The following is an 18,417-nucleotide window of genomic DNA, read 5'->3' on the forward strand; positions in this document are numbered from 1 at the left end:
TGCTGCTTTTTTGGCTTCCAAGTCGAACAGTTGCCCAGGCCTGTTAGTTTAACATCTGTAGTTGGGAACATTCTTGAAACTATCATTAAAGAAGAAATAGTGAGGCATCTGGAAACAAATGGATCCATCAGGTAGACGCAGCATGGATCCAGCAAAGGCAGGTCCTGTTTGACAAACTTACTGGAGTTCTTTGAGGATATGATGAGCATAGTGGATGGAGGGGAACAGATCAATGTTATTTATTTGGATTTCCAGAAGGTGTTTGATAAGGTGCCACCTCAAAGACGTCTATAAGGATGCAAAGAGTTGGGGGTGATGTATTAACATGGATAGAGGATTAGTTAACTAATAGAAAGCAGAGTTGAGATACATGCGTGTTACTCTGGTGAGTGAGTGGTGTGCTGCAAGGGTTGGTGCTGGGCCTGCAACTGTTCACAATATACATATACAATCTAGAAGAGGGGGCAGAGTGTACTGTATCTAAGTTTGTTGATGATACTAAATTGAGTGGAAAAGCAAATTGTGCAGAAGGTACGGAGAGTCTGCAGAGAGATATAGATAGGCTAAGTGTGTGGATAAGGATCTGGCAGATGGAGTACAACATTGGTAAATGTGAGGTTGTCCACTTGGAAAGGACTATTATTTAAATGGTTAAAAAAAATTGCAGCATGCTGCTGTGCAGAGGGACTTGGGGATGCTTGTGCATGAATCACAAAAGGGTGGTTTGCAGGTGCAGCTGGCTATCAAGAAGGCAAATGGGATGTTGGTCTTTATTGCTAGAGGAATTGAATTTAAGAGCAGGGAGGCTATGCTGCAACTGTACAGGGTACTGGTGAGGCAGCACCTGGAGTACTGTGCAGTTCTGGTCTCCTTACTTGAAGGATATACTGGCTTTGGAGGTGGTGCAGAGGAATTGCACCAGGTTGATTCTAGAGATGAGGGGCTAGACTATGAGGAGAGATTGAGTTGCCTGGGACTGTACAAGCTGGAATTCAGAAGGATGAGAAGAGATCTTATAGAAACATAAAAGTATGAGAATAATAGATAAGATAGAGGCAGGAAGATTGTTTCCACTGAGACTAGAACTAAGGAACATAGCTTCAAGATTTGGGGGAGTAGATTTAGGGTGGAGATGAGGAGGAACTACTTTTCCAAGAGAGTGGTGAACCTGTGGAATTCTCTGCCCAATGAAGCAGTGGAGGCTACCTCAGTAAATGTATCTAAGACCAGGTTGGATAGATTTTTGCAGAGGAGAGGAATTGAGGGTTATGGGGAAAAAGGCAGGGAGGTAGAGATGAGTCCATGGCCAGATCAGCCATGAACTTGTTGAATGGTGGAGCAAGCTCGACAGGCCAGATGGCCGACTCCTGCTCTTATTCTTGTGTTTTTGTGTAGACTGTTCATAGGCAGACGTGCATTTCATGGTCAGCTGAGGTTTTGTACTCAAGATTTAATATCACTGGAAGTCGTTATGAGACCAAGAGCTGTAGCATTTTTTTCTGCAAATGGTCATGCAATGGTTTGAATGTATAGGCAGAAAATGAATGACTAACAGCCAGATGGATAAAGTCCACAGCAAGTAGTACCTTGAGTCCACTGTGCTCACTGATAGTTAATTCAGTTCACTTTGAACTACAGCAAGAGCTAAATCCACATCACCATAGGTAACTCAATTGTACTGATGGTTTTGAGGCAAATGGAAATTTCTGAAGCAAGAACCACTTCTTGGTTGGTGTGTTATCTTCCTGGTGTGAACGGATGAAGATTGTTCTGACTGTATGGAATGAAGTGGCGATGAATAGCTTCTATTCAACAGAAAGTCGATTAGGAGTAAACACTTGTGAGTAAAACAATATTTAACAAGTGGGAATCTTAAAAGAGCATTAGCAAGTGTTCATGCCAGCATGTTCCAGCTAGGATGAAAGGCAAATATGACAGAGTTGGAACATATTGTTTCAAGATTACAAAACACTGGTTCAGCCTCATCTGGAGTATTATGTACAGTTCTGTTTAGCATACCTTAGGAAGGATGGAGTTGCACTGGAGAGTGCAGAGGAGATTCACTAAGTATTGCCTGGATTGAAGGACTTGAGTTATGAGGAGAAAGGATGGGCTGGACTTGTTTTCCTTGGAATGAAGAAGGTTGACAGTGATATCTAAGAACTTGAGTCATGGGCAAAGTACGTAAAATGTTTTTTCCCATTGTAGAAATATCAAAAACAAAAAAGTATAGGTTTAAGGTGAGAAGAAGGATTTTTTTTAATGTAGTGAGCACACTGCCAGAGGAGGAAGTAGAATCAGATAAAATTGCTCTATTGAAGAGGCATTTAGATAGTCTTAAAAAGATGAGTAGAAGAATTGATAAAGTAATGGTCAAATGTGTTGGCATGGATGTAGTGGGCTGCAGGGCCCGTTTCTGTGCTTGGTTATGGTCCATATTGGTGCTGGAAGTAGAAAAAGTGTTGAGGTCTTATTTGAAAGGTTTTTGGGATATCAGTTTACTTTTCATCCCATGTACTTGAGAGTGCTGTAGGAAGAAGGATGCAAACAAATGCAGCTAAGAGGGAAGGATTTAGTTCATGTGGTACTGGGAACTTTGGAGTCCTGAAGAAGGGTCTCCACCCAAAATTTTGACAGTTGACTCTTTTCTATTGATGTTGCCTGATCTACTGAGCTCCTCCAGCAGTTAGTGTGTGGTGCTTTGGATTGATAGAATCTGCACATTTTCTCGTGTACTGGGAGGTGAGACTTGTACGTGTTGGATTGTTTGCAGTGCATTTGGAACAGAATCATTGGAGGAAGTTATCTTGTGCAATTAGACTGCCATGGCAAGGGCATGGAAACCTGATTAAGATAGAAAGAAGCAAGGCCGGGTGTGGAAGGCAGAAAATTAATGAGAGTTTGGAAGTCAAAGGAAACAAGGGCTCAGGGGTGAAAGGCAAGGAGCTAAGTGGACAAGGTCAGCAATTCAGACACTTTTTATTTAAGCTCTTTTTTTGTAGGTGTGATTATTGCTGATTGCCCTTGTGAAATCGAACCATCTTGAATTGTTGCAGTCCATATGACAAAGGTACTTGCACAGTGCTGATGTGGAGACAGTTCAAGGATTTTGAGAGATAAGTAATATATTAAGTTAGGAAGCTGTGTGACATGAAGGGGGTTTGCATATGGTGGTATTGCCATGTGTCTAAGCTCCTGTCCTCAATGGTAGATGTTAGTTTGAGAGGTTCTGTTGGCTTATCCTGGATGAAGAGCTGCATTCATAGTTAATACTGGCATGTGGTTTAAAGAATAGAAATGACAGCACAAAGTTTCTAGGTGTATTGGTTTCTTGGACGAGACAAAGTTCTTAAAACTATTCCTTCTAGTTTTTAATTTTCCTGTGGGTGGTGGGGGGAGAGAATACCATCTGTTCACCCAATCTATGCCCCTCAAGACAACCTGTAAGTTCACCCCTCAGTCTCCTGCGTGCCCAAGTAATAAAGTTTTAAGGTGAAAATGAAAAGATATCAAAGGGTGGTGGTGAAGAAGGAAGAACATTATCAACCTGAATGAGAATGAAATGCATTTAATGTAAGGATTTCTTTCAGGGGCTGATATTCAATGAGCCAACAGGTCTATATTCTCCTATGAGTGAGTTGACTCATGTGCCAAATCTGGATAGCACAGTTCCACAGTTTGAAGCACCATCTCCATCACACAGGTACTTATCACTTTTTTGAGTTTGTGGGTAACTCATAAAAATGTGCATTGGATTTGATTAATAAATTATAACTCCAGTTGATTTTTGAATAAATTACACAAGTTTTAATACTTCAAATTATCCATTCCTTATAAGCAACATGATCCCATGAACCTGTCCTTCAATAGAATTCTTAACATTCTTCATGACTAATAAACTAATGTTTTAATCACCGGGCAAGCAATCCAAAGTCTTGGGTTGATGATCCAAAGCTGTCAGTTTAAATTTGGTGTATTGTTCTGTGACCACATTCCTAATCCTTGTTCTTGTATACTTTTCAGTAGCATTATGGACTCTCCTGAATATTCTCAGCACCATGGTTTCAGTGGAGGTTCACAGGTGAGCTGTTGATTTATTTACAACCTTAACCAATATAAATTGTGGTCAGGTATTTTTTTAAATGATTGGGTTCAAACTGAAGAATCATGTTTCAGTGGGACATTTTGGCTTATACAGAGTTTAGATCCACTGATGTGCTGTGTCATGGATGGAAATCGTTAGGCCCATGGAATTGCCTCAAGCATTATATTCCCCTAGTAAACACAAAGTACACTGCAGATGCTTTGTTCAAATCAACACGTACAAACAAGCTGGATGAACTCAGCAGGTCAGGCAGCATCCGTTGAAACGATCAGTCAACGGATGCTGCCCGACGTGCTGAGTTCATTCAGCTTATTATATTCCCCTTGCCTGTTAACTGGGAGCCATATTGATTGATATTAGGCTTCAAGCATGTTGTCCCGTTGTTTGTGATGCCTAAATCCCCCTCTATACTATAGTGCTACATTCTGTTTGCTGCTATTATGAAATGTCTTGTAAATGTGCAGTATGAATATACATTCAGATTCAAGATCATGTTTAATATCATTGGCATATGCTGTGAAATTTGTTACACAGCAGCAGTACATTGCAATACCTAATAGTTAAAATTATAAATTACTATTACGTTTGTGTGTACATGTATACAAACGGAGAGGAGGAACTTTAGATCATTTCTCCATACAAAATTGTTTCAGTTCATCAGTTTTTTGGGATGTCTTGCATGAACAGCCCTCTTCAGACATGCCACAGCATCTCAATTGGGTTAAGGTCTGGACTCTGCCATGGCCATTCCAAAATACAAACTTTCTTCTTTTTAAACCATTCTGTTGTTGAATGAACTCTTCACGGGCTTCAAGCCAAATACTGGTATTGATCACAATTGATGTTTTGGTGATAAACTCTGTCATCTTCTTCAGGGTGATGCCTGGGTGAGTCTAGTCCAGCGGTATTTATATCTCTCCTTCCCCCCACCCCCCAGAAGTCCACCCCTTCTGATTGGTTAGTACTCATTTAATTAATTTCTGCTCACCCACCTTGTTTACAAACCAGTTCTTGCTTTGAGTGAGACCTCGTTTTTGTCAAAAAAATTTTCCTCTGGTTTTATCTCAATGGCTTCCTTTTCCAGGCAGTCTCAAAACCCATTAGCATGGCACAGTAGTTTTGAGCTGTCAAAATCAATCCTATGACCATTGCAAATGCAGTGTTCTGCTACAGCCGATGTACCTCCTTGATGCGGGTTTCCACCGTGTGTCCTGTCTGGCCAATATATGTTGCTTCGCATTCACAGAGAATCCAATAAACATCAGCCGATCGAAGTCCCAGGTCATCTCTGACCCGCATAAGCTGTGACTTGTGCTTCCTTATGTGTTTGTGGACGGAATTAATCCGGTATTTCTTCAGGATCTTGGCGATTCTTCAGAAACCATAGAAATTTAAGGAATTCAGGCGGTAATGATGGGTTCCTCCTCATCGCTAGGTTTCCTGGTTTTTCTGTCAGCCCTTTTTATGGGACTAATTGATTTCCTTCTCCTTGTAGCCATTCTGTAGGAACGTCGAAACTTTCTAGGTCTGAAGTATTTTCACGGTTAATCAGGTTGAAAGAACCGCCCTTTGTTGGGAGGCATGATGATGGCTGTTATTGTTGAGGTATAAATCTGTGTGAGTGGGTTTCTGATGGATGCCAGGTCCGAGACTGCTGTTTGGTTTGCGACATATTAGAATGTCCAGGAATTGGAAGCAACCATTCTTCTCCATCTCCATCATAAATTGAATGTTTGAATGTTCAGGTGGTTATGAAACTGTTGAAGTGCCTGGAGTTCACAAGGCCACACTACGAAGTTGTCATTGACGTATCTGAAGAAATATTTGGAGTAATAGCCCAATGAACTCAGAGCCTCTCCTCAAAGTCCTCCATGTAGAAATTAGCAATAGCCGGTGACAAGGGTGATCCTGTGGTCATTCCATCCACTTGTTCAAAGTGGTTCCCCTCAAGCTTTGAATGGAGGAGGATCAAGCTGTCCTTAATGGAAACTCTCGTGAACAGGGACACCACATTGAAACTGACCATTATGTCCTCTGGGTTCAGCTAGATGTTGATTATTCTTTTAACGAAGTTGATCGAAGTTGAACAGCCCCCAAACAAAGGGTGATAGCATGGTTGTTAAATGCTTAGTGAGACAGTAAGTTGACATCCTTAAGATAGTAACCTAACAACGAGGAAGAATCCATCGTTACCGCCTGTCTTCCCTATATTTCCGCAGTTTCTGGAGGGGTCACCAGGATCCTGAAGAAATACTGGCTAAATATCATCCATAAATCCATAAGGAAGCTCAACTCGCAGCTTAAGCGAGTCAAAGATGATCTGGGAGCTGGCGATTCCCAGTGAACATGGAGCAGCATATATCGGGCAGACAGGACTGGAAACCTACATCAAGGAATACAGGAGGTGTATCTGTTTGGGTTATCAGGAGAAGTTGGTGATAGCAGAACACTGTGCTCACAGTGGCCATAGGATTTGGCACAAAACCACTGTGCTGTGCCAATGACTGTTGAGATTGCCTGGTAAAGGAAGTCATTGAAATAAAACTAATGGAAAAGAATTTTAACAGAGATGGAGGTCTCGCTCCAAGTAAGAACTGGAATTCGATTATAAACAAGATGGGAGAGCAGAAACCAATCAGGAGGGACAGACTATGTGAGTATGATGACACTTACCCAGGCATCATCCCTGAAGAAGATGGCAAAGTCTGTCATTGAAATGTGGGAGACTCTGAAGTCAGATAGAAAAAAGTTCTGTGGTCTGATGAAATCAAAATTGAGCTCTTTGCACATCAGACTAAAACACTATGCTTGGCTTAAGCCAAACACGCCTTCAAAAACACACCATTCCTACTGAGAAATGTGGCTGCATCATGCAGTGGGGATGCTTCACCTCAGCAAGCCCTACAAGGCTTGTGAAGGTAGAAGGTAAAATGAATGCAGCAAAATTCAGGGAATTCCTAGAGGAAAACCTGATGCAGTTTGCAAAAGAACTGACTTGGGAGATTTGTTTTCCAGCAAGACAATGATCCCAAGCATTAAGCCAAAGCTACATTGGATTGGCTTATAAACAGCACAGTTAATGTCCTGGAGTGGCCAAGTCAGAATCCAGACCTCAATCTAATTGAGAATTTGTGGTTGGGCTTGAAAAGGGCTGTTCAATCACGATCCCCATGCAATCTAGCAGAGCTTGAGCAGTTCTATAAAGAAGAATGGGGAAAAATTAGAGTCCAGATGTGCAAAGCTGATAGAGGCCTATCCACACAGACTCAAGGCTGTGATTACTGCCAAAGGTGCACCTACTAAATACTGACTTGAAGGGAGTGACTAATTATGAATTCAATTATTTTGTGTTAATAATTGTAATAAATTTAGACTGATTTCTCAAAATTTATTTTCACTTTGACATGAAAGTCTTTTCTCTTGATCAGTATCAAAAAAGCCAGATTAAATCCACTGTGATTCAATGTTGTTAAATAATAAACCATGAAAATTTCCAAAAGGATGAATTCTTCTTAAAGGCACTGTACATATATATGTATGTGTTTGTATATTAATTAAGCAGTGGAGAAAGGGAGAGGAAAGAAAACTGAGGTAATGTTCATGGATTCACTGTCTATTCAGAAATCTGAAGCGGAGGGGAAGAAGCTATTCCTGAATTGTTGACTGTGTCTTTGGGATGATAGCAATGAGAAGGGGCATGTCCTAGGTGGTGAGATTCCTTGATGAATGCTGTCCTTTTGAAGATGTCCTCGATGTTGGGGAGGCTAGTGCTTATGATGGAGCTGGCTGAGTTTGTAACTTCCTGCAGCTTTTTCTGATCTTATGCAGTGGGCCCTCCATAGAATATAGTGACACTACTAGTTAGAATGCTCTCTGTGATGTCTATAAAAATTTGTAAAGAGTCTTTAGTGACATACCACATCTCTTTAAACTATTAAAACCACCTTTGTAATTGCATCAGTACGTTAGGCCCAGGATAGATCTTCAGAGATGTTGACACCCAGGAACTTGAAACTGCTCCTCTTTCCACTGCTGATCCCTAGATGAGGACTTGTATGTGTACCTTTGACTTCCCTTTCCTGAAGTCCACAATCATTTCCTTGGTCTTGCTGTCATTGAGTGCAAGGTTGTTGATGCTGAGATGATTTATTCTGAGTATATCAGAAACGCGTTGGGAGGGTTCAGCTACAGTTTCAACATGGTTTAGAACATAGAGACTGATAGCTAAAGAAAGGGTGGAAGTCAGAAACAGGAAGGGTTCAATTACTCTATTCTATAGACTTAGAGTGATAAGTGAACACATTGTTGGGGTAGTTGTAAAGGCAGAGACATTTGAGTCTCTTAAATAGGTGCATAGTTTTATTTATTTAATAGGTACAGCTCTGAAACAGGTCGTCCAATTACAGCCATGGGATAATTAACCTACCAACTCATATGTCTTTGGAGCGTGAGAAGAAACTGGAGCATAGGGAGAACATGTAAACTCATAGGTAGCAGCAGAATTAATAGCAATACACTTGCTACATTACAATGCTGCCCAAAGGAACACAATTACATGGAGTGCTGCCACAAGAAGGCATGACCCCACTGCCAGCCATGCCATGTCCTCTCTTCAATACTACCATCGAACAAAAGGTCACAGTCCATCAGGTTCAGGAAAAATAATTACCCTACAATGATCAGTCTTCTGGACCAGCAAGAATAATTACCCTACAATGATCAGTCTTCTGGACCAGTCTTCAATCGCCACAATTCTGAACTGAGTCTGTGACCTACAGACTCACTTTAAAGGATTATTTATAACTCACGTTCTCAGTATGGTTTTTGATTTGCACAATTTGTTGTCTTTTGCACATGGTTATGTGTTGGCCCCTGTTTATGGATAGTGTTTCATAAATTCTTTGTATGTTTTCCCTGTAAATTGCCTGCAAATAAATGAATCAGTGTCGTATATGGTAACATACACACTCAGTAGCCAACACACACAAAATGCTAGTGGAACACAGCAGGCCAGGCAGCATCTATAGGGAGAAGCACTGTCGACGTTTTGGGCTGAGACCCTTCGTCAGGACTAACTGAAAGGAGAGATGCAAAGAGATTTGAAAGTAGTGGGGGGAGGAGGAAATGCGAAATGATAGGAGAAGACCGGAGGGGGTGGGATGAAGCTAAGAGCTGGAAAGGTGATTGGTGAAAGTGATACAGAGCTGGAGAAGGGAAAGGATCATGGATAAAGGAATGGAACTGGATGTGGCCTTCTGCTGTACCCATCCATTTTAAGGTTTGTGTGGTCAGAGATGCTCTGCAGTAGTACCAGGTGGTTATTTGAGCTACCCTCACCTTCCTGTCACTTTGATCCAATCTGGCTGTTCTCTTCTGACCTATCTAATTAATAAAGCATTTTTGTCCTTAGAACTACTGCTGAATGGATGTTTTTTGTTAATCGCACCATTCTCCATACGCTGTAGAGATGTGTGTGAAAATGCCAGGCAATCAGCAGTTTCTGAGATACTCAAACCATCTTGCTGGGCACCAATAATTATTGCATGGTCAAAGTCAGTTGGATCGCATTTCTTCCCCATTCGGATGTTTGGTCAGGAAAAACAACTAATAATGTCTGTACGTTTTTATATGTTGAGTTGCTGCCACATAATTGACTGATTAGATATTTGCATTAATGAGAAGTACCTAATAAAATGGCCACTGAGAGTATGCACTTTACTAATACAAGCTAGTACATGATAACAGTATACATTATGTATTTTGATAATAAATTTGAACTTTAATTCACAAGAATAAAATCCTGTGATTTGTTGCTCTTTCTTTCACCTGTGAAATGGGACCCAATATCGACAAATGTTCCATGGGATTGCTTTACTGTACGTAATCATGTTAATTGTTACAGCTATTTTACATCAACAGATATGGCAACACAGTGGTAAAATGTGAATACTACAGGACCTCAGTTTCAACTTTGATTGTTCTCTTAAACCCTGAATCTAAAACATCGCAAAGTAACTTGCTAATTGCTATTCAACACCCTCCCTCAGCTAATGAATTAGGTGGTCTTAAAATTCAACAAGAAATGCTTCAGGAACACCAGCACAATAAGCACACAGAAAAATTGAGATGCCCATCCCACTGTAACACAGGGTTTATATGAATGCTAAGCAACGGAAGCAGTAAGAAATCTAGAAATGATGAAATGAATTGTCATTCTGGAGTTCTGCAACATGGTTATTAGGATGGGAGATTACCATGATTTACTATGGTGGGTAAAAGCTCAAATGGCCCAGTGTGCTGTTCAATAATGATGCTTACAAATTCCATTTCCAAGTCAGAATCAGCTCATGCAGGCAACTTTGTCAGCTGAGTGGCTCATTTCAATGTTCTGTACTCTGACTCCATGACTCAATTCTGATACTGGTTGGATTCTGAACCATGTGCACTCATTTCTCAATCATACATTGTTGTGCACAAGGAGAACATTCACACTGTTCTGAATTCTGAAGAGAAATGTAATTTTTATACAGAATTAGCTAGAATTTCCAAGAATGTTGCAGGGTCTCTGGAGCCTGAGAACCTGAGGAAAGTTTGAATAGATTATGATTGTATTCTTTAGAATGTAAATGATTAAGAGGAGATTTGATGGAGGTAAACAAAATTGAAGGGTGTACATAGGTTAAATGCAAGCAGGCTTTTTCCACTGAGGTTGGGTGGGACTACAACCAGAGATTGTGGGTTAAATGTGAAGGGTGAGAAGTTTAAGGGGAATGAGGAGAAACTTATTCACTGAGGGTAGTGAGTGTGGAATGAGTTGCCAGCACAAGTGGTGCACAGGAGCTCGATTTCAATGTTCAAGTTTGGATAGGTACATGAATAGTAGGGATATGGAGGCTATTGTCCCAGTACAGGTTGATGGGAGTAGGCAGTTTCAATGATTGTCATGGACTAGATGGGCAGAAGGGCCTGTTTCTGTGCTGTACTTCTCAATGGCTCCAGCATTTGTGGATGTTGACTATTTGACAAGCTATGTATGTTTGAATTCCTTACTTGCAAGAACAATCATCATTCACGATACAGTTGTTAAAAGTGGCTAGTACCTATACAGGTTTCCCCCACTATTTGAAGGTAGAGCGTTCCTATGAAATAGTTTGTAAGCCAGAATGTCGTAAAGTGAAGAAGCAATTATCATTTATTTATATGGGAAAAATTTGTGAGTGTTCACAGACCCAAAAAATAACCTATCAAATCATGCCAAATAACAGTAATATATAGTAAAAGCAGGAATGATCTGATAAATACACAGCCTATATAAAGTAGGTGTTGCGATTATACTACATACAGAGCTAGAGACAACACGCAGTTGGTAAGTCGTTTTGAGACTACTTTATTCAAACTTCGCAGCGCTGGCATTTAATCCCTAGCGCTCGCCCTTTCCGGGCGGAAATGACATCAAAGGTGCATTACCAAAGTTTCCCCCCCCCCCCCGCGCGCTGGCTATTTGTGAGCCGGTTCGCCTGCACAGAAAGTGGGTTGCCACATGGAATACTTTTCTGCAATTATTGCAGCACTGTCCACCATAGCAAAAATCTCACACAAGTGCTCTCGGCAGAACTTGCGGCAAAAACACTTGGAGCAAGCGCTCTTGGCAGAAACACACGGTGCAGGCGCTCTCGGCAGAAGCACTCTTTCCAGTAACCCTTAACCTTTGAAGCTGCCAAATCGTATCAAACGCAGCCTATATAAAGTAGAAATAATGTACGTCCAGTGTAGTTTCACTTACCGGAATCGGGAAGACAGTGAGCACACTTGATGGTGTGTTAGGCTGAGTCGTCAGAGGTTGGGGTGGTGGGAGGTAGAGGAGATTGGGGTTCCATCTCATCGTCGTCTGTTTCCATCAGGGCAGGCAGGTCACCTTCTATGTCTGCCTGCCTCAATGTCGAAGGTCGAGTTTCATCGTCTGCTGTGGCTGATGTGGAAGGCTTGAAAAACGACAGTATGCTTGACTGCTTAGCCTCCCGCATTTTTCTATCATAGTTCTTTGTGAGCACTCAAACCATCCTGCAAATATGCCCTAAACCTACGTACCCTTTCAAAATTAAAGTCATGCTTTTCTGCAATCATTGCAGTGTTGTCAATCACAGCGAAAATCTCACACAATTGCTTCACGTTCAGTTCCTGGATGACTTCACTTTCGGGCTGTTCGCTACTGTGTTCTGTTTCGATTGTTATCCTTTCCTCCTCTTCATCTGTCAATTCTTGTCAATGGGATGCCAAAACTCTTCAACATCATCTTCGTCAACTTCCACAAACCCTTAGCCAAGCTCACTATATCCTTACTTCGTTCACCACGATCGAAACGCTTTATTATGTCTAGTTTTATGTTAAGTTTTAGGCTTTTCCAATACCTTAGAACTCATCTTGCTAATGGATGCCCAAAATAAATCGACATAAAGCACAGATGCTCACAGGCACGTGTTTAAGCAATGCCGGCTAGAATGCAGTTCCGGGGGAGGAGCTTGACTGCTCGGGGCGCGCGCTGCCTTTTTTGTAACAATGAAAACACATTCCGTTAGTGAAAACAGGTAACTAATGTAGGTCTTTCATACCAGTGAGGTGTTGTAAAGCGAATGTTTGAAAAACGGGGGACACCTGTAAGTTGACAGCCAATGATACTTTGAAACAATTGTCCCTCAGCTGGTTTGTGTGTTTGGCATCCTTTCATTATGTTATTATTTTGTCTCAGTAAGTGCAAACTGCAGTGCAAAGGGAAGTTGTGCTCTTCAAAGACCTTTCTTGCCTGGGCTGCTGTACTCTATTTGCAACCTATCCTTGCTTGGATAGGTTTTTTTTTAACCTTTGACTTGCTGCAATGACATTTTTTCTTGTAAAGGACAATGCGAATCTGACTGAATTTCAATAGCAAAGAGTGTAAACTCCATGACCAGTTTCATCAGGGACAGTTGTTTGATCATGATGGAGGCAGTACTCTTTAAGGCATCACCCCACAGAGTGATCTCAGGCATGAGATTAAAGATTCAAGATTCTTTAATACAATTTCCAGTACACATGTGCAAAGGAGAACAAAATAATAGTTACTTTAGATGCAAAGCAACATGAAAAAAATAAGTTAACATAATAAATGCAGATACATAAGATAGCCCCACCTACAACCATCCAATACCTCCACCATCAATGAACAGTTGCAGTAGTGTATGCCATCTACAAGATGCACTGCAGTAACGCATCAAAGTTCCTAAGGCAGCATTTTCCAGACCCATGACCACTACCATCCAGAAGGATGAGAACAGCAGTTACATGGGAACACCACCACTTGGAAATCCCCCTCCAAGTCGATCACCATCCTGACTTGGAAACACATTGCCATTCTTTCATTGTCACTGGGTAAAAATCATAAAGTTCCCACTGTAACAGTACTGTGGGTATACTTATACCTCAGGGACTACAGTAATTCAAGAAGGCAGCTCATCACCACCTTCTGCAGAGCAACTAGGGATGAGCAATAAATGCTGGCTTAGCTGGCAACACCCACATCCTGTAAATGAATAAATAAAAAAAATACATTGATTGTATGTCCATAAAGAGACACTAGAAACAGGAGTGTCTGTACATAAGTTGACTGACAGGAATTGATAAAGTAGTAGTGGAAGGTATGTGGAGGAATGGGTTAGTGGGTGGAAGTGTTGATCAGAGTATTGGGGGAAAATAATTGTTTTTGTGATGGTTGTCGTGGTGTCTATACCACATAGTCTCCTCCCTGAATGGAAGGGGGCAATATACACTATACATCAATCTACCTCTCATCGAAACAGATGAACACGATACAAACCCTGCGGCCCACAATGCTGTGCCAAACATGTATTTACTTTAGAAATTACCTAAGGTTACCCACAGCCCTCTATTTTCCTAAGTTCCATGTACCTATCCAGGAGCCTCTTAAAAGACTCTATTGTATCCGTCTCCACCCCAGTCGCTGGCAGCCCATTCCACACACTCACCATTCTCTGTGTAAAAAAAAACAAACTTACCCCTGACATCTCCTCTGTACCTTTTTCCAAGCACCTTAAAACTGTTCTCTATTGTGTTAGCCATTTCAGCCCTGGGAAAAAGTCTCTGACTTATCCACACAATCAATGCCTCTCATCATCTTATGCACCTCTCAGGTCACCTCTCATTCTCTGCCGCTCCAAGGAGAAAAGACAAAGTTCACTCAACCTGTTCTCATAAGGTGTGCTCCCCAGTCCAGGCAACATCCTTTTAAATCTCCTCTGCACTCTTTCTATGGTTTCCACATCCTTTCTGTAGTGAGGCGACCAGAACTGAGCACAGTACTCCAAGTGGGGTCTGACCTGGGTACTATACAGCTGTAACATTACCTCTTGGCTCTTGAACTCAATCCCATGCTTGATGAAGGCCAATACACCATATGCCTTTTTAATCGCAGAGTCAATCTGTATAGCAGCTTTGAGTGTCCTATGGACCCCAAGATCTCTCTGATACTCCACACTACCAAGAATCTTACCATTAATCTCCACCATCGTATTTGATCTACCAGAATGAACCACCTCACACTTATCTGGGTTGCACTCCATCTTTCACTTCTCAGCCCAGTTTTGCACCCAATCAATGTCCCACTGTAACCTCTGTCAGTCCTCTACACTATCCACAACACCCCAACCTTTGTGTCATCAGCAAATTTACTAAACCATCTCTCCACTTCCTCATCCAAGTCATTTATGAAAATCACAAACAGAGGAGGTCCCAAAACAGATCCTTGAGGCACACCACTGGTCACCAACCTCCATGCAGAATATGACCTGTTAAAACCATATTTTGCCTTCTGTGGACAAGCCAATTCTGGATCCACAAACCAAGGTCTCCATGGTTCCCATGCCTCCTTACTTTCTCAATAAGCCTTGCATGGGGTACCTTATCAAATGCATTGCTGAAATCCATATACTCTACGTCTAATTTCTACTGTTTCTGTGTTTAGTCACATTCTCAAAAAAATTCAGCCAGGCTTGGAAGGCATGACCTGCCTTTCACAAAGCCATGCTGACCTTCCTAATCATATTAACATTTGGAGAGGCATAATAAATTATAATAGATCCCCTCAGGATCTTCTCCATCTACTTACGCTGAAGTAAGACTCATTTGTCCATAATTTCCTGGGCTATCTCTACTCCTTTTGTTGAATAAGGGATCAACTTCTGCAGCTCTCCAGTCCTCTGGAACCTCTTCCGTCACCATTGAGTATGCAAAGATCATTGCCAGAGGCTCAGCAATCTCCTCTCTCACCTTCCCAGTGACTTACCAAACTTGATGGTTTCCAAAAGCTCCAACACATCCTCTTTCATAATGTCTATATGCTCAAGCTTTTCAATCTGCAGCAAGTCATCCCTACAATCTAAGGTCCTTTTCCGTAGTGAATATTGAAGCAAATTACTCATTAAGTAACTTCGCTGTCTCCTCTGGTTCCATGCACTTTTCCACTGTCACACTTGATTGGTCCTATTCTCTCACATCTTATCCTCTTGTTCTTCACATACTTGTAGAATGCCCTGGGGTTTTCCTTAATCCTACCCACCAAGGCCTTCTCATGGCCCCTTCTGGCTCTCCTAATTTCATTCTTAAGCTCCTTCCTGCTAGCCTTATAATTTTCTTGATCTCTATCATTACATAGTTTTTTGAACCTTTCGTAAGCTTTTCTTCTTGACTAGATTTTGAACAGCTTTTGTACACCATGGTTCCTGTACCCTACCATCCTTTCCTTATCTCATTGGAACGTACCTATGTAGAACACCACAGAAACATCTCCTGAGCATTTGCCACATTTCTGCTGTACGTTTCCCGAGAACATCTGTTCCCAATTTATGCTTCCAAGTTTCTGCCTAATAGCTTCATATTTCCCCTTACTCCAATGAAATACTTTCCTAATTTGTCTGTTCCTATCCCTCTCCAATGTTACGGTAAAGGAGATAGAATTGTGATCACCATCTCCAAAATGCTCTCCCATTGAGAGACCTGACACCTGACCTGGTTCATTTCCCAATACTAAATCAAGTACAGCCTCTCTTCTTGTAGGCTTATCTACATGCTGTATCAGGAAACCTTCCAGAACACACATAACAAACTCCACCCCATCTAAACCTCTTGCTCCAGGGAGATGCCAACCAATACTGAGGGAAATTAAAATCTCCCACCATGAGAATCCTGTTATTATTGCATCTTTCCAGAATATGTCTCCCTATCTGCTCCTCAATGTCCCGTTTACTATTGGGTGGTCTATATATATATACATATATAAAATATATATTAAAAAAACACCCAGTAGAGTTATTGACCCCTTCCTGTTCCTAACTTCCACCCTCAGAGACTCAGTAGACAATTCCTCTATGACTTCCTCCTTTTCTGTAGCCATGACACTATCTTTGATCAGCATTGCTATGCCCCCACCTCTTTTGCCTCCCTCCCTGTCCTTTCTGAAGCATTTAAAGCCTGATACACTAAGTAGCCATTCCTGCCCCGAGCCATCGAAGACTCTGTAATGGCCGCAACAGCATAGCTCCAAGTACTGATCCATGCTCTAAGCTCAACAGCTTTGTTCATGATACTCCTTGCATTAAAATAGACACATTTCAAACCATCAGTCTGAACGTATCTCATCTCTGTCACCTGCCTATCCTCCCTCTCACACTGTGTACAAGGTTTCTGCCCCTCCCTCTGTCTCTTCAGTTTGGTTCCTACCCCCTAGTGAATCTAGCTTAAACTCTCTCCAGTAGCCTTAGCAAACCTCCCTGCCAGGATATTGGTCTCCCTTGGATTCAACTGCAACCCATCCCCTTTGTACAGGTCACTTATACCCCAAAAGAGGTCCCAATGATCCAGAAATCTGAATCCCTACCCCCTGCTCCAATCCCTCAGCCACGCATTTATCCTTCACCTCACTCTATTCCTGTATTCACTGTCACATGGCACGGGCAATAATCCCGATAATACAACGTTTAAGGTCCTGCTTCTCAACTTCCTTCCTAACTCCCTCTAGTCTGTTTTCAGGACTTCCTCCCTTTTCCTACTTTTGTTGTTACTGATATGTACCACGACCTCTGTCTGTTCACCTTCGCACTTCAGGGTATCATGGAGACGATCAGAAGCATCCTGGACCCTGGCACCTGGGAGACAAACTACCATCCGTGTTTCTTTTCTGCATCCACAGAGTTGCATGCGTGACCCCCTAACTATAGAGTCCCCTATCACTGCTGCCATCCTCTTCCTTTCCCTACCCTTTTGAGCCACAGGGCCAGACGCCGTGGCTCAGCCACTGTTGCTTCCCCCAGGTAGGTTGCCCCACCCCCCTCCCCAACAGTACTCAACAGGAATACTTGTTAATGGGGACAGACAAAGGTTGTGGGCCGAAGGGCTTGTATTGTGCTGTAGGTTTTCTATGTTTCTCTAGAATCTGACTCTTGCCCTTTCCTCTCCTGACTGTTACCCACTTATCTGTCTCTTGACGCCCTGGTGTGATTACTTGCCTATAGCTCCTCTATCACCACCTCACTTTTCCCGACCAGACTTAAGTCATCCCAGCTGTATCTCCAGTTCCCTAAAGTGGTCCAGCAGAAGCGGCCGTCCAGGAAGCTGGGGAGTCTCACGGACATCTGACACCCAATACAGAACACTGGCCTCATAGACATGTTTTCCATTCCTATCCTGCATAAGTAACTTACCTCGCCTTGATCTGTTATTGCTGAAGTCCTGTTGAGCCAAAGCCCTCCTACTCTGTCTCCCTCTATTCTGTCACCTGCTCCTCTACGGCCACTCTATAAAGCTGTCTTCTTTTTAAATTATTCCCGTAGGTCTAACTTGCTGACATCTACGTGCCTGCGCAGTCACTCCTATCTTCATACATTTCGATCTGAAAAGTAGACTAGTTTTTTTCCATAGGTGCTGCCTGGCCTGCTGAGTTCCTCCAGTGTTCTGTGTGTTGCCCAGCTCTCTTCATCCTCCTCAGAGAGTTGATGACCTTTTTTTATTGTGTAGGAGGTGTTCTGCGATCTTGAGAGGTTTTCCAGCTGTGCAGTCCCAGGAGTTTGAATCTACATGCAATTTCCACTGCTTTGCTGCTGTTGTAAAGAGGGATGTGAGTTCTACAAATTCTGCTGAAGTCAATAACAATCCCCTTTGTCTTGTTAATATTGAGGAAGAGGTTATTTGCCTGGTACCAGGCCTCAAGCTTTTCCACCTCAATATAGGCCATCACATCTTTGTTAGTGATGAGCTCCACCACTGCC

General features: G+C 42.1%; 1 protein-coding gene across 4 annotated transcripts in view; it reads left to right on the forward strand.

Annotated features, from left to right (window-relative positions):
• The window catches only part of cop1 (COP1 E3 ubiquitin ligase), a 167,585-nt gene that overhangs the window by 52,875 nt on the left and 96,293 nt on the right, over nucleotides 1–18,417 (forward strand). For 3 of the 4 annotated variants that reach the window (XM_059984959.1, XM_059984961.1, XM_059984962.1), the window contains 2 exons: nucleotides 3,591–3,703; nucleotides 4,024–4,081. In XM_059984959.1, the coding sequence (XP_059840942.1) occupies nucleotides 3,591–3,703; nucleotides 4,024–4,081 (171 nt within the window). The remainder of the gene's footprint in view (nucleotides 1–3,590; nucleotides 3,704–4,023; nucleotides 4,082–18,417) is intronic. The other variant, XM_059984960.1, reaches the window with a different exon arrangement.

Source organism: Hypanus sabinus, chromosome 11, assembly GCF_030144855.1.
Source record: "Hypanus sabinus isolate sHypSab1 chromosome 11, sHypSab1.hap1, whole genome shotgun sequence".
Lineage (NCBI taxonomy): Eukaryota > Metazoa > Chordata > Chondrichthyes > Myliobatiformes > Dasyatidae > Hypanus > Hypanus sabinus.